The sequence below is a fragment of the Halyomorpha halys genome, unplaced genomic scaffold (assembly GCF_000696795.3).
Source record: "Halyomorpha halys isolate HHAL.00 unplaced genomic scaffold, Hhal_1.1 Scaffold36.1, whole genome shotgun sequence".
Lineage (NCBI taxonomy): Eukaryota > Metazoa > Arthropoda > Insecta > Hemiptera > Pentatomidae > Halyomorpha > Halyomorpha halys.
In genome coordinates this window covers 1,238,072-1,255,613 of record NW_027108624.1, presented here as the reverse complement: position 1 = coordinate 1,255,613, position 17,542 = coordinate 1,238,072, and the positions used below count along the sequence as shown (strand labels likewise).

The window sequence follows — 17,542 nt, the reverse complement described above, 5'->3', positions numbered from 1 at the left end:
GTGTCTGGCAGTGAAAACCAGTAGGTGTATGAACGGGAGGTTGCGGCTTGTTGATTTGCGTGTACGCTTGTGTACGTGCATCTACTTAAGCACTTTGGTAACTATACATTATAATGATTATTATTAGTGTATTATATAATTATTCAAATTATCGTTTCGGATTATGCTTTGTATATAATTTTGCCATTAAATTTCTTTTTTATGTAACTCAAGTTTCATTGAAATCCATATGACAACGAAGAAACTAATATTTTTTTCATCCATACAGCTGTAAAATGGATAAAATATCTTTAGTAGACCGTATATAATTAATGAAGGAAGATGGCCCCAGCGGCGGTAAAAAAAAAATCAAATAGTATTAAAACTATTCATTCTACACCAACACTTCGCCCCGCTTTGCATGGCTTCGTCATAGCACAGGATTCAAAATATTGTAAACAGATTAAGAGTAAAACATGACTTGAAATATAATTTTTCAATTAATTATTTTTTATATATGATAGTTTGAGAGTGGTTTAGTTTATTAACAATTTACACAATTTTGATCCTTTTTTTTCTCACAACTTTTATTCTTTAAAATTCTCCAACGTTTCGGGCCTCAAACCATTCTCAAGGATACAACCTACAAAAATTTTTTTTTGTTTTTATATAACAATTACATTATTTCCTTTAACTACACACTGATTTCTTTGGCCATACCTTCAATATTGATGTCATTGCTTTTTAAAAACCCAAAATTGCAGGCTAATTCCCCTTGTCACATCTTTAAAATAAATTAATCATTAGAATAATATCATAATCATTTCATAAAATTTTGTTTTTAAATAGATTTCTTACTTACAAAACTTTTTTTTATAATAAACTGATATCCTAGATTTAAAACTTTTTTACAAAACACTTTCCCTTCTTTTATTTTTATTTACAACTTAAAAACAGAACCTACCTTCAACAGGTTAGGACTCTGTTATCACCTTATCATATAACAGTAACTTTTTATCATTAATTTCCATTTTTAATATAATTTAATTAACATTAATTAACATTGGATGTTTTTATAACTAATAAAGCAATGTATTACAATAATTATCATGTAATGACAGTTGTCAATCAGCTCATCTTGATTCTCTTCCTCACAATTTAGAAGATCAACAAGGCTCTGAGGGGCCATATTTTCACAAAAATTCCACTTTAGGCAAGTTTTAATAAACTTGTGTATTATTATGTATACTTTAACCAAAACTTAGAAGTAAACAATAACATGAAGTTTTGGAAGGAAAGGTTATAAAATAATTTGCTCAGAAAATCCGCTAGGAGCTCTTATGCATTTATCATTTAACATGACTTTAAATAGGGCTGCTTACAATCCTATACTTATAACATTTAACACAACATCATGAACACCCCTAATCACCTCTGATTGTTGGTGAGATCTTTTCGAACAATCTAATCTAGCCTAGGTAACGTGTAAATATAGCAATTAAATAGTTTTAAGTAGAAGAGTCTCTTAATTTACATGGGGCCCTTTAGAATGAAGTACAGTTCATTATGAGAATCGAGAACATGGGAACGACCGCAATTATTATGATTTACAATGGAGAAAACTAACATCCTCCTTATCTTATACTTGATCTAAGGATGCTTAATGCAAGTTCATAGTATGGAATGAGTATATAGCACAACCCCGCTTAACCGGTTTTTCGGATTGACCAGCAATAAAAATAAATATAGTGCCAAAAACACTAAATACAAAATTTTAATATATCATTACTATTAAAAACTGAAAGATCGTTTGTAAACTTTCATTAAAGCATTAATCTAAAAAAAAAAAAACTTAAAATTATGTAAAATTAGTGTAATAAATTTAATTTCACTAATTAAATAAAATGTTAACTAAAATTTATTCTGAAATGATGTTTTCCGCTTCATCGGATTCTTTTGGGCAATTTAATGTATTTTTTGGGAAATTTATATTTTTAACATAATAAGAGTTGTAATGTGTAATATGTGACTCCTCGTTAAAATTAAAATGTAATTAACAAACATTTTAATATTTTATTAAATTAATACTAAAAGTTTTCAGTTGTACAAACACCAGATCAACCGTTCCTCTATACCCCTAATCCATCGAACTGGATACGGATAAGCAGGGTTCTATTGTTTTCTTGTAGTTGAAAAACCAACGATAGTCTACGTAATAGCGAAGACAAACGATTATTTCACTGAATAGCTTCTTCACTCAAATTTTAATAGTTGAAATCTACTTTAGGGGTATTCATGATCTTTAGTTTAACATGTTAAAGTATGTTAAATGGAAAAACACATTTTAATTGGAGAAATATTTTCTTCTTTTACCATGTTAAAGCGATATAACATGGTTGGGAGTCTGTTACTAGGTCTGTTAAATGGAGAATGACATTAAACAACAGACCACCTGAACTCTCCATCGTTTTGTTTGTTGCTGTGTTAGGTTATTTGATCGTAGTTTGTGTTTTGATTTTGTTAGCAAGTATTTAAAACTAATAAAGCAATGGATGACAATAATAATAATAATGTAATGACAGTTGTCAATTAGTTTATCTTGATTCTCTTTCTCACAAGTTAGAAGATCAATTAGGCACCTAGTGGCCAAACTTTCACACAACTTCCACTTTTCACTCAATTTAGGCATGTTGTAATAAAATACTTAAATCAAATTTTAGAAGTAAACAATAACATAATGTTTTGGAAGGAAAGGATATAAAACAATTTGCTCAAAAAATCCGATAGGATCTCTTATGCATTTACCATTTAACATGACTTTAAATAGGGCTCCTCACAACCCTATACTTATAATATTTAACATGGTAAAACGTTTTACATTTACCAAAACATCATGAATACCACGTTTAAATGATGTTCTATTACGTTTTCTAATGCTGTAGGTAGTACAAAAAGGAGCTCTGAATGAAAAATAATTTTTGTTAACATTTTGAAACAGCCGGCATTTTGTATTCCCCTAACTATACTTAGCAAACTCATCAATTTTGACTTGTAATTATATCTAGTTTTCATTTAAATAATTAAAAATTGGGGTTAAACAACTGTCTTTTCTCTCCTCCTGGGCTCTTGTACTATTAGTTGTAGACAGCTAACAACTAATAGTTTTAGTTGATAGTATCGTTTAACTATAAAAATAGTTAGCTATTACACTGACCGTCAATGGAATATGTAAAGTATTTTTAAGAAAATTTATACATTCAGTTGTAAACTTGTGAATTCTGCAATTATTTTTAAAAAATAAACACGGATTGGCTTGTACGGATTGAGGGGAATTTAAATCGATGTGCAACTCGAATGTACAATCGATTTTCACCCATACCTGGAGTATGGGGGGATTGATTGGTAGGTACAGACACTGAAGATTACATTTCTGATGCAACATCCTCCTGGGTGCTATTAAGTTATACAGAAAAAAAGGAGAGATCACCAACCCTAATGATGTTGTTCCATCCTTTAATCGATTTTATCCTTACCGCCGTTACGGTACGAACGTTCAATAACAAGAAATCGAAATACATTAGGCATGTAATGTGTATAATTAAAAATGTCATGGATTTTATAACTTGATACCTAGAAAAATATTATTGAGTTTGTAGTGAGCCAATGAGATTTATTTGTAACCATTTATGAAAACAACTATTCTTATTATATACAACCGGATAGATTAATTTAAACTTTTATTAAAATTAAAATCAAATATATAATAATAGTTCATTCCTCAAAACTTTGACATAATTTGTAGTATTTCAATTTATTATATAATTATAAAGTAACTTAAAATAATAAAAATTAATTAAGATTTTAATTAGTGAGAGTAGAATGTCTTATTGAAATAAATAGGATTTTATATTTTAAAGTTATTCTTGTATACCATATCTATTCCAGGTTTTCATAGTAATTTGTATACAATAATTTATTTATTGATGAAAATTTTGTAAATGTAGAAATTAGTTAAAATTGTATTATTGTCATAAATTTTTATTTCCCATTGCAATTTTATGAACTTATGATCAGTATACAACTGCAATACAAAATTTATTTTGAATGAAGCATTATTTTTCATAAATGTTTAGTAAAATTATAATTTCATTATAAGTTTATTTAATACGTTTTACTCATCGTTTCGGGGCTCATCTCTGAGTTTTAGGATCAACAATCTTATCAGTTTTTATATATATCCATATTTATAAACTACTATCCATTATATTTTCTTTATTAAAATATTGTACAATGTAAATTACTTGAAAGTATTTTAGTTTCAATACCATATCAAAATGGTAATGTGACTGCTGATAAGCTTGTTGAAGATTAGTGATAAGTACCGTTGATGGAAATAAAAATATCAACAGGAAGGATTTTTCACAAAAATACTTCATCTAATAAGAAGAAAAACCTTCAATAAAATTATAATATGAGTTTAAATTTTAAATTTGAATTTTTTTGATGAGATTGGGAATTTTTACGCCCCTTTTTGAATTTGACGGTGTTCTGATATAAACAATAGTATATTTTTGTGTTTTGAATATTTACAGGTGTATATCAATGGTATGTAGCAAAAAAAAAAAAAAGTGAAATAATCTAAGATGAAAGTTTTACTTGAAAAAAAATAATAAATTTTTTTAAATTGTGTAACTATTTCTTTTTTCTTTATACCATAATAACATATCACTATCCTCCTTTCCGAAAAACTTTTCGAATTAATGTTTTTTGGGATCTGGAATTTGACATTAGTTCTTTTCGCTCCGAGCCACAGATATATTAGCTATATTGTCAATTTAAACTTCTAAATAAAACGCGAACACAAAGAAAACACATGTAATAAGTTGTCACTTATATCTTATTAATCATTCTCCTAAAATTTAGAAGTTCAAATCACTAATTTCATAACTGCATTTTTCTGTTTTAAATATGAGTGACTATATTTGATGAATGAACTCATTCTTAACATTGACAAGTTGTATTATCTCGTAGGTAGATAAGACCTAGTGATAAGCGAGGTTACGTTGGTATATCTTGGCGCGTCATTGATAACTGTTATCAGTTAAGAGGTTAGAGATTGAGTGAAAGAGGAAGCCACCGGAGGACGGACAAGAGTCCTCCGCCAACACCAGGAAGCGATGCAGAAGATACAAGCAGATACAGTTAGCAGTGAGGTAGTAGTGTAGGTACCTGCTGCTGGGGAGGGCGACTCCCGGCGAATATCCCGCAGGAACAGGTGCACATCGAGAACAGCACCATAGGACTGCCTTTCTCTTGGCAATGACCCATCCCCCACCATCCGGCCCCCTACCCCTAGGGGGCGGAATCCCTCCTTCCAGGAGGTTCGTATCCTTTCTGCCTCCAGCTCCCCAGACAATTGTCTGATTTTCCCCTTTCAGAGGACATGGCAAAGGAGCGTGCCTTCACACTTGTTTGCTTACCAACAAAAAATTGGACGACAGCTGTAGCGACATGCCGCCAGAGTCAGCAGTCACTATTTCACCACTGAAGAAGAAACTTAACTTGATGGTTGGAAGAAAACCAGCACATTTTAAAGTTTTGGACTACATTACATCATTATCCACTATTTATATGCGCTGAACCTTGTGCAAAAGATTTAAAACTAAAAAATAAATACAAATTATCAAAACTTCTCTATGTACATAGACTACAGAGACATTTGCTAATTACTAGTAGAGCATTTTTTGAAAAGATAAATTTAGTTAAATCGAGAAAATTGAAAAGTTGCTAAAACTGAGAACCGACGTGGACTCGCAACTCCCGCCTCCATGGTAAAGCTTTTATTAGATCATCTATAAAAATTTTACTTATAGCGAGTATTACTTAACTTCATGTATGGGGAAGGAATATCCCTTCAAGACAGAGATCATACCACTATAAATAATTAAACTGGAATCCTTTTCTACCCACCACACCCTCTAAATCCCATAGGTTCCGCTATATCTTACCTTCTAAACATTGATTAATATAGCGCCGAAAAAAAAGATGTAGATAGATCTAACAACACTGAAAAAGTAGCTAAAGCTGGGATTCGGAGTGACTTCATAAAACAGAAGTTAGTACACAGATAGATATACACAAGCTCGATCGGCCGGAACTCCAAACTCCACATATACAGAATGCTACAAGTTAGTAGTTAGTCAGGGCCTCCACTGAAAAGGATCCCTTGGGAGTCTGTTTGCCTTTTTTTTTTAATCCGAGCGCTGCAAGCGGAGTTCGATAGTTCTGATCTAATCAGAGTAATAATAATTGTATAGGCAAGAATATTGAATTTCCCGGAGCATGTTAGGTATACTAGTAGTAAATTGAGGTTCAGCAACTTATTAAAAGACAGTATAATGGATGATGGAATACCTTGGAGTTGGAATGTTAAAAGCAATAAGTTTGTTAAGCACACTAGCAGTATCTTGAGATTCAGCAGCTTATTGGAAGATAGTCCAATGAATGATGGAATAACTTGGAGTTGGAATGTTAAAAGCAATAAGTTTGTTATGTACACTAGCAGTACCTTGAGTTTCGGCAGCTTATTAAAAGACAGTATAATGGATGATGGAATATCTTAGGATTGGAATGTTAAAAGCAATAAGTTTGTTATGTACACTAGCAGTACCATGAGGTTCAGCAGCTTATTAAAAGACAGAATAATGGATGATGGAATATCTTAGAATTGGAATGTTAAAAGCAATAAGTTTGTTATGTACACTAGCAGGATCTTGAGATTCGGCAGCTTATTAAAAGATAGTCCAATGGATGATGGAATATCTTGGAGTTGGAATGTAAAAAGCAATAAGATTTGTATCCATAAATAGACCTGAGACTATTGAAGAACCAAGTTACTTCAAATGACTAACATTATTGGAAAGATGTTCCCTATTGTGTAGGTACCATAGATTAAATACAAGAAAAATCTAGTAGTAGTGATATTTGATTAAAGAGTAATATCGATACACAAAACCATTTATATTAATTAGCCAACTAAACATTTAAAAAAAAATAATTTTTTTTTCAAGAAAAAGAAATTATGTTTAAACTAAATTCAGCTCCTATTATGAGTTGTGTACCAAGAACATTTGGGACCCAGGACCGAATTACTATTGAGACCATTTCCCCATATACAAAAAAATTAGTAGTTAAAAAAGTTCAGTTATTTTTAATTTAAAAAGAAAAATCCCATCTGATTTAATATATATATTTTGTAATAAAGTTAGCAATTCAACTTTTAAAATATATAACAAAAAACCCCTTGGTAAATGACAGTCTGAGTGGACCCCTTCTCTTTAGTACACAATTGACAATTACATATCCCACCAATAAAATAATTTTATTGTACAAGGAGTAGATGGTTGGGGATGCGGACAAAATGAAACACAAATAAGTTGATGTAACTTATTTAATCATGCCAACGTTTCGGCTAGAGTTTCTAGCCTTCATCAGGGCTAAGAACAGAACGAGATAATAACCAATGAGTATAGAAAATAAAATATAAACAGAATGACATAAAGTGAATAATTTTAAAGAATGGAATTAATAAAATGAAGTGATGAGAGAAGTGAAAAATAAAATGTATACATAGGTAATTGAATAAGTAGGTAAAATAACATAATTAAGAAAATAAAATAAAAATGAAGCTATATAATGCAAAGAGGTATGAATATATTATTTATTAATAATTTAAAAATTGAAATATGGAAAGAAAAAGAAAATTGAGAGAAAGAAACCATAATAATTGACAAAGAGGCAAAATATAGGTAAAGTTTAACAAAAGAAATGAATAGAAGAAAAAAAAATTATTTTGAAAACAACAATAATGAAGACTAGAAACTCTAGCCGAAACGTCGACGTGATTAAATAAGTTACATCAACTTATTTGTGTTTCGTTTTGACCGCACCTCCAACCATTTTCTCCTCGTACAAGTCATCCACGGTCAACTATCTCTTATAATTAAAAATAATTTTATTATTTTTTAAAGTGATAAAATGACAAGGAAAAAAGTCTTTATAGAATAAAACCAATGTTGTGGAACCCTATAGAAACCCAAAAATTTTATAATAAAAAATTTAACAAGAAGGTAGTGAATAGTATAAATGAACAGATGCATAATTATGGAATGATAATCTCATTTAAATGATATTGTCAAAGAAAAAAATCTGAAACAATAAGCATGATGAGAAATGATAATTAGTTACAAATAAGTAGGTATGTTATACAATTGTTTGAAATGAAATTAGCAATGTTGTAAATCTCTGTCACAAAAAAAAACCAACAACCAAACTCTACTTTTGAGTTCACAATGTATCTTCCGACAAAAGCAATAATAAAACTAATATTCATGACATAGCTCAATAAAAACACATAAGCAAATAAATCAGAGAATGGTCCATGAAGAGCCGTTTTGTTAAAACTTTTTCTTATTTATTTCATCAAAATTTAGAGAAAAGTATCACTAAAAACTTTGATCCGAGATATGTTCAATAATATTGAAACGGAAAATTTTACTATATGCAAATAAATATAAATCAAGCACTTGTGATTTCTAGTTTGTTTAACTAGCAGCATCATCATGAAACAATGTGGTCTTCACCTTGCTCTTCCCACAGGATTTATTCTCTGATTAACATCAGTAACATATTTTTTTTCTATTCAAGGTTGGGTGGATCTAGGAACTATGTGGCAAACAACTGTTTACATTCCATCAGACCCTACTCATATTCTTTAAAGAGAAAATGAATTATACAAAACCAATATTTGAACCATTGTCACACTTTAAGTGCTTGCAAAGAGAGTAGCCACTAAGCTATCTAGTCTACAGACATATGTTTACATATATTTAAAATATATCAAAAAATATTTATGGTTAAATTGGGTGTTCGTTGTTAATCTTTAGTTGGATTTATTTTGTATCTCAATTGTAACTAACCAGGGAATAGGGTACTTAAGTGTGTAAAGCATTGTGTTGTGGTGTCCTTCAACCAGCCTGTCCTTCAACCAATTATTCAAAACTTCAACCATCCTGTCCAGCCTGTCCTTTAAAAATTTTCAATATTAAATAAACTAGACTTCACCAGCAACAGGAACTGTGTAATTTTTTTTTAAATAATATTTTATTTTATTGACTAACAGTATATATAATGATTTAAAATAGTTTTAATTTAACCTCAAAACTGTAATTTCAAAACAAGGTCCTAATAATAGCAATCGATAACTCTTGGTTAATAAGAAATAGTCAATTGCATTCATAACAACATTTGAAATTATGGCATTGTGTTGTGTTACTACAAGGTTCGGATCTGGCTGTAGCAGGTAATTATTTATTCTGTTACCGTGAGCCAACCCCATGGGTTCAGCTCTTCTGAGGCACACCCAGCCACAACTGTTGTTCAAAAAACAGTATCTTCTTACAAAGAGGGGCTTAGCCAGACAGTTCATGGATTCTATCGGTACAGATTTTCATTTTCATTATAACTAACCATCCAAAGTGGGCTTATAAATATCTGAAAGATTTTACATTTCCAACCGATATCAAAGAAAATTCCACAGAAAAAAATTACACTATTTCAATTCTAACTTGGTAAAAGAATCAGCTATAATTGACTTATTTTTTCACTCTCCTTTGAGACATTGTATTGCAAAACAGAAAAGTCCATATGATGATAATACATATGATGAAAATTTCAAATATAATAAAAACTACTAATTGAGTGCCATTTCTCAGTCAGATGCAATTCCCATAAAAAAAAAAAAAAAAAAAAAAAAAAAAAAAAAAAAAAAAAAAAAAAACTCTTTCTCATAATTCAAACAGTAGCCCCAGCCTGTCGTTCAACAATTTTCAATATTAAATAAACTAGACCATCAGAAACAGGAACCGTGTAATTTTTTTTAATAATATTTTATTTTACTGACTAACAGTGTATATAATGATTTTATCAACAATTAAATAGTTTTAATTTAGCCTCAAAACTCTAATTTCAAAACAAGGTCCTAATAATAGCAATCGATAACTCTTGATAATAAGAAATAGTCAATTGTATTGCTAACAACGTTCGGAATCAATAGATGAATTAATAAAAACAAATTTTTTACTAAATTTCATTTCCAGTTACCAGTAGTTAAAGAAACTCACATCGGAAATTCAATTTCATCTAGATAATTGAAAGATACTCTGCTACGAACACTGTATTAATTTATTTTTATCATTATTTATTTATATTGTTTTTTCTCAAATTACTTTTCAATATATAAATCAGTTATTTATTTTATTAATTCAATAAATATTAGTTGTTTTTTTTATTGTTCCTTGATTCTCCAATTACATATATATTATTATTATTTCAATTTAATTTATTAACTAAAATTAATCAATAATTATAACATCATAAATTCATTTTTTTTTTTTGGCTGGAGACAAGATTCCGACATAATCAATTGTTAAAAGCAAATCTAATTGTTATAATAACCACTTAGCCAATATGATAATTATGAAATATAACAAAATTAACCTCAGCAATTAGTTATTTATATTTGCTTCTTCCTTAAAATTTATATATTTTTTGCTGAGTTAAGTGGATTAATGAGGTAACTATAAACTTCTATACTTTTAGAATTCTGGGAAGAAGAGGGCAGTTTCTAGATGACCTTCTCTTCTCTCAGTGTTTTTTTTTTAATAATAAAATATTTATTAAAAAAAAAATAGCTATCTCAAAAACTGAAATTAGAAAACTATTTTTAATTTACTATTTATTTCTCAAGACCTCTCTATTATTAAAAAGATCCCTACTTAAAAATCAATCTTTTATTTTTATTTGTACAAAATTTAACTAATTTCTCATAACTATATAATTTACAACTGAGAATAAAGAGTTTTTATAATAATATTAATCCATTAGATTATTAGGACATAAATCTACATATTAATTGACATGTTTCATTGTTTATTCTCTAAGTGAAAATGTAAGTTTGTACTAGTTTAATTATAATCAAACATTAAACCATTATTTATTACAAATATATTTTAGGTACAGATTCAACTCAGTGAGTAAGGTGCTATGCTACTAGTTTCCAGGACCTGGATTCGAATCCAGTTGTGACAGCTAATTATTTATTCTGTTAATGTAACTGTGAGTCGACTCTGTGGGTTCGGGAGCCCTCCTGGGCACACCCAGCCTCTATAAAGTAGGTACTCTAATTGGGGAAAAATCTGGGGATTGAGTGAAATTTCAAACATATCACGGTTGTTCAAAAAACAGTATTTCCTTACAAAGAAATGAATCCTTGGCCTTACATGTGTCGTATCGGTACATATTTAATTTTAATACAAATATACATTAAACAACATCTTTGGAAGCTAATGAACTACAAGACTGATACTTCATCGTTTCAGATTATGATTAGAATTTACGTTCTGTTCATTATTAAATTATTGAACATTAGTTTGTAAGGCATCATGTATACAATGCATGCAACAAGTAAACCAATTTTACAACACAATTACTCAATCTTGTGACAAAAAGTCACTCATGAATCTGGTAAGCATATCATAAATAACAACCCATTTAATAATACATATATCAAATAACATCTAACAGCCTATAGTTCCTTAATTATAATCAATTAAGTAAAAGAGGAAAAATTAATGAAGACATAGATTGGAAAACTTTAAAACCACTCAGAAAATTTTAAGAGAATGGCTTAGCCTCAAAATTAAACCTTGTTAAAAGTGTTGATTAACAACAAATTGAGGAGAGTCTAAAAAACATTGACAAAAAGATGGGTTCAAGTGTAATGACATTTATTTTGAAGAATGAAGCCTAATAAGGGAGAAGTAAAGCATTAATGTTTTATAATAAAAGTAAAAAACAAATATACTTTATTTATACCTGAGTAATGAACACAGTAAAAGTAATTCTATAGTAAGAGGGTCAAAATAAATATTTACTGTATTATAATAACATAAATTTAAAATTAAAATGCAGAAACACATATAAAAAGTAAATATATTTATTAAATACAAATAACTGTAATTGTTTTGTCCTATGACGATAATTTGGAGAGTTCTTATCTCAAAGATAAACAAAAATGTATATATGGCAGCTTTATTTTTGATTTATATTAAAAAAACCATTTCATCCCTGTAATAAATTATAATTAGGAAAGTATATAATATACAACAGCAATTAAATAAGTAAGTTATCAATATTTACATTTTTTTTTTTAATTTGATTGTATTGGTGAACCTGAAAATTTAATAAGTTAACTAAACACAGGATAAAAAATTGGAATTGAATTTTTTATACCATTAGGTTACAAGAAACTAATTTTGCATGGATAATTTTGGAAAATTTTTGTCTTTGTGCATACTTTGTTTTTTGTTTTTTTATGCACAGTAATCATTTTATTTTTAAAATTATTAATTAATTTTATAAAATGCGGCAAAGAATTATCAGTAATCAATAAAGATTATAGCCAGTTCATTTTTTTCAGCAATATAATTTTAAAGGTTTTATGCTATTTATATTATAATGAAGTAAATGTTTGTTTTGATTATAACTTTAAAAGATAGTATCTATGAACCTAAAAGAAGTTCATAACTTATAAACATCAACCCAAAACAAATTGCAGACACATTCTGAAAATAATTTTATGTTTTTTTTTTAAAACATTATCTTCATAAATATTTTCTTTTTCATAGTGGTATTACATAAGCATATATTATTGAAGTGAAAATTCGTCTAACAGATATTTCTGCTTAATGGAAAAACCTAATCCTAACCTAAATAAAATAATGAAAATGATAGCAATAAACCCTATTTTTAATGGTTATTAACCACTAAATGAAAAATTAGCCTTGAAATAACAGCTGATAAAGAATCTTTTAGTCTCCTTCCCTAGAGACATTTTCAAGGGACAAGGTCAAATAGACAATAGTTTGCCTAAATGGCAATAAAGTTTCATGCTTTTTTAATGATGAATAACATTTTCACACTCATTAAAAATGTAGTTAACTAGTGTAATACAAATTACATTTTATATTTAAATAATTCTATAATTATGAAACTTATTGTTACATATATTTATTCACACTGTTGTATTGCATATCCTTGAAAATTAATAAATTAATGAAATGTGTATAGCCTCCCCCTCTGGTAATGAGACTCATCCAAGATTTTGCCCAGAGTGTTAGTACTTCTTGTTACATCACTGTTTGCTTCTAAGGGTATGAAGTTGTCATGACAATAACATTAATGTCAAATCAATAAAAACTATGCCAAATATCGTAAAACAATCAGGAGAAAATGTAATTTCTAATGCCTGTTGAAATTTTCGATTCCTAGTACAATAATTGTTTTCCAACAAGTATATTAAACTTATTTAACTTCGGCAATGTGGAAGCAACAAGCGTTTTTTACATTTCTAAAATTTTTGTTAAAGGTATATCCTTGTACCTTTAAATCCAAATAGAACAGAGATAGGAAACAAATAAAATATAACATAACATAGCTTTTTTCTTGACCCCTTGAGTGGGTTTGAAAGAACCTTCAGGCACTATTCTAATATTTTTCGACCTGGTATCACCAAAAAACGTTTCATTGAAATCGGTAATCCCATTATATTGAAATAGTGTAATAAATAAAAGTTCTCTGTCTTAAAACTCACTTAAGACGTTCTATCAGGTAAGAAATATGCCGCCCGTCTCCCTGAACATCCCATCTGTTTTGATGCAACTACTATAAATTTGCACGCTGATGTTTTAGAATTATTAATGGCCTCTGAGCGAAATAAATGCATGCCATCTGTGATGAATAATTCAGTACCTAGAAACATACTGATAAAAATTATGTTACTAGATAAGCTTCGAAGAAATTCTCCTTAAGATGCAGGATAAAAACGTTCATTCCATATTGTTACAGAATCCTATAACTTAGAGCATACAAATATATTTTCAAATTTATATTATGCATTATTAAGACCAAAACAAAGATTAAAATTGACTAAATTGAACTACATAAATTCATCGTACAATATTGAAATTGGAGATTCTGGTTTTCATAAAATCCACCTATTAAAAAAAAAAATAATAATTTGCTTACTAAAATTATTTTTAGGACCACCACATACGACCGACTACAGGAGGTCCTACTAAATCAGAAAGTGAAAGAAAAAAAAATATTATTTTTAATATAGACTTCCAACAAAAGGTAGGAACATAAACAAAACAATTCATTTGTCTTCCGATCTAATTGCCTGTAGTGGAGATGGAACATATAGGTTAAAAGGATATACCACACAATTCCGATTTTTGTAGGTTCGTTACATAGTCTGCCATTGGTTGCATTTAGAAGTAGTAGTCATTTTTAGAAATGAACTTGAAAAACACGTGAATTCGACACATCTTATTTACAGATATATAGATTTAGCAGGAAATTATTCCCAACTTGGTTAAGGAATCAATTCCTTTTTTTTAAATTTTATTTATTGGCAAAGTTTTTTCCTCTTAACACAGCTATAGCGCTACAGTCCTATCTCGGAAAATTAACATTAATTTCCAAATTTTAGCACACTGTTTTAACAGTAAAAATCGGAATGGAATCCGATCTGTGAGCCCATTGCTTACATTTCCCTTACGTTACCGATAACACTAATATTATTTAACATTTAATATCAGACCAGCTTGGTGGGCCTTACATGGTTAATGTAAAAGTTACATTTTTTTTTTAACAATTGATTATGGAGGGGAGGGGTATAGTCTAATACAAAACTAAGTACAACGTTATAAATAAAAAAAAAAGATAGAATAAATAGATAAAAATAATAATTCTCAGTAAGAGAGAAAAGTAAAGTAAATAAAAAAAAAAATTCTTAGACCTAACAAAAAAAACTATTGCCCTCTAATGGGAAAAATAGAACAAAAAAAAACAAGTTAATGTGAGAAAAGGATGAAAAAAATAAATAAAAAAGAACTAATGACAATAATATTATTTATAACAGGATGTCCTCCAGCAGCCAGGGCTTCAGTCTTCGGGTTGTGGTTAGGTTTCCCAAGTTGTAGGTCACTGCTTCTTTAACTGTAGGTAACTGGGAGTGGAACTTCATGAACCTTTTTTGGATGTAATCCTATATTGACTCCATTTGTAATTCTCGATGCAATACTAATATTGAAAGCATAACTGTATCCCCCAACATACGTCTCGTTCCATTATCTGACACTTTTGTCTGTACAATTGCCCCTAGGTTCAGAGCGATCACCTTTTTAACATTCGTTCATTAACTACATAATCCATCTCAGCTGTTTATGTGGCCTATGTATACTATGATGTATATAATTAATTTAAATATATATACTAAGTGCGTGGTGATTCATCTATCTCCAGGTCAAATATTCTAAACAAAATTATTTTCGAAGACTTTAAGACGATTTTCTTTCATCTCAACAAGACGCCACGTGGAAACGTGTCATTTCACGTAAATTTGCGATATGGAATTAAAAAGAATTTAACGCCTTTAACCTTGAATTTATTTCCTCTTTAATTTCCTTACTTCAAGATATTGAAGAAACTAAATCAGTAAACTAATTCACTCTCTACTGCACAATCAAAACAATAAATTCGAATTTGAAACTATTAATAAAATAATTATTATTTGATATATTTATTTTCGCAAATTGTTTTATCAACTTAATTTCATTTTGTTGACCGTTAAGATAAAGGGGATTCATCTAAAGAAAAATTAGTGGAAAAGTCATGAAAGGCCTTAGAATCATGAATTAATTCGAGTTTTGAAAATAATAATAATAATAATAGAGAAATATATTAAAAGTTTAAAAAATTATTATTCCACCATTACTATTATTATTGCTAGTATAGATACTATTCGAGAATATCGATCAAGACTTGCTTGTCAGGCACAAGACACGTGTCTTTACTTAGTTGACATTCCTTTACTGCATTATCGTATCCATTACAATAACCAACAAAAATAAAACTTTAAAGTGAATTTGTATGGCAAAGTGGAATGAAACGACAAAAATCATATAAATAATAATAAAAATTTTAAACTTTTACTTCGAATATTGAAGAAACTTTGTGGAAATTTTCTCTTTATAGTTAACTATAGTTTATAGTTTATTTTAATTTATAGTTAACTATAATTCTCTTTATAGTTAAAATTAGTGCCACATATGTCTAGCTTGTAACAATATGTTCAAAAGACCAGTACTGCATTAGTGTGACCGGTATATCATCAGCAAAGATCGTATATATTAAGCATTGGAAACCAATATTTGTCAATGAATATGTATGTTGGGCAAGCCTGGGAATCGTTCCATTTTAAACTATTCGAAAAAAAAAAGGATATTTGCTTGATCAGACCAGAAAATCCATAATTCGTAAGATACATTCCCTGTTGTTAGACAGAATAGAAATATTATTGTAGGAAGATAGTCGGGGTGGCGGTTAATTAAGGTATCAAAATAGTAGAAGAAAACTATTTATTGCTAACCAACGTTTTGCCCCATTATAAGAATTGACAGAACATTAAAATAAAAAATACTTCAAAACGATTGTTTTGTTTATAAATATAATAAAAAAATAAATAATAATAATTTAAGGTAGTATATGTATAGGTAGACTAGAAACTAGTTACTAATAGTTTGTATTTATTGTACTAGTTGTATTTATATATTATTTACTATTATTTTCAGTTTATTTTTACTTTCACTTATCTATATATATAAAGGATATATAGAAGGAGGAAATAATACGATCCTGAAAAATTCTGAATTCAACTTTTCGATGGAAATACGTATTGTGGTACACTGAATCCAAATAACCAGGTATTGCAAAATGGCCAGTGTGTGTGTGTGTGACCAACCGAGATCAAAAACGAAAAGTCGTACAAAAATAAAACTAAAAGCAACGTTTTCGATAAAATTGACTACCTGAAAATAACACTTTATTAATAGATTTTTCATATTTTATCGATTTTTTTTTTTTTTTGCAAAAACAGCACGAACGATTTTGATTAAACTTAATACATTAGTGTAGAACAGGATGATTTTTCATATAACTAGGTCTTATTATCATTTAAATAGTTTAACAGGGCTTAAATGCCGAATTTAAAAAAAAACTTCTTCCTCAAAAGTATCTTTAGTTTTTATTTATTTTAAATATAACCAGTTTGTATTGTTTAAAGTAATAAAAAATTTATAGATATGAACAATAAATAAATTGATAATAATTTAAGGAGAACAATGGATAATTTGAGATTATAAATGAGATTGATTCCGATCGAGCAATATTTAAAAAGTGCCTTTTATTTTTTCTTAACTCCACATAATTTATTCATTACAATTTGAATTAGCAATGTATGTGTGTATATAGTAATAGATATTATTGGATCCTTATTTTTATCGTATTTTTTTATTTTCATTATTATATTAATTCACTACTTGTAAATTTGCAGCTTTATTATTTACTTCAAAATCCTTTCAGTTATTATTATTTATTTTTT

At 28.7% G+C, this 17,542-nt stretch overlaps 1 protein-coding gene across 14 annotated transcripts in view; it reads right to left on the bottom strand.

Annotated features, from left to right (window-relative positions):
• The window catches only part of LOC106686615 (uncharacterized), a 220,772-nt gene that overhangs the window by 161,109 nt on the left and 42,121 nt on the right, over nt 1–17,542 (bottom strand). The window contains exon 1 of one of the 14 annotated variants that reach the window (XM_067046907.1): nt 5,209–5,284. The exons of the other annotated variants lie outside the window; for them this stretch is intronic. Coding sequence (XP_066903008.1) covers nt 5,209–5,277 — 69 coding nt within the window. The 5' untranslated portion in view covers nt 5,278–5,284. Of the gene's footprint in view, nt 1–5,208; nt 5,285–17,542 lie in introns of those variants that run through there. 14 annotated transcript variants of the gene reach the window in all.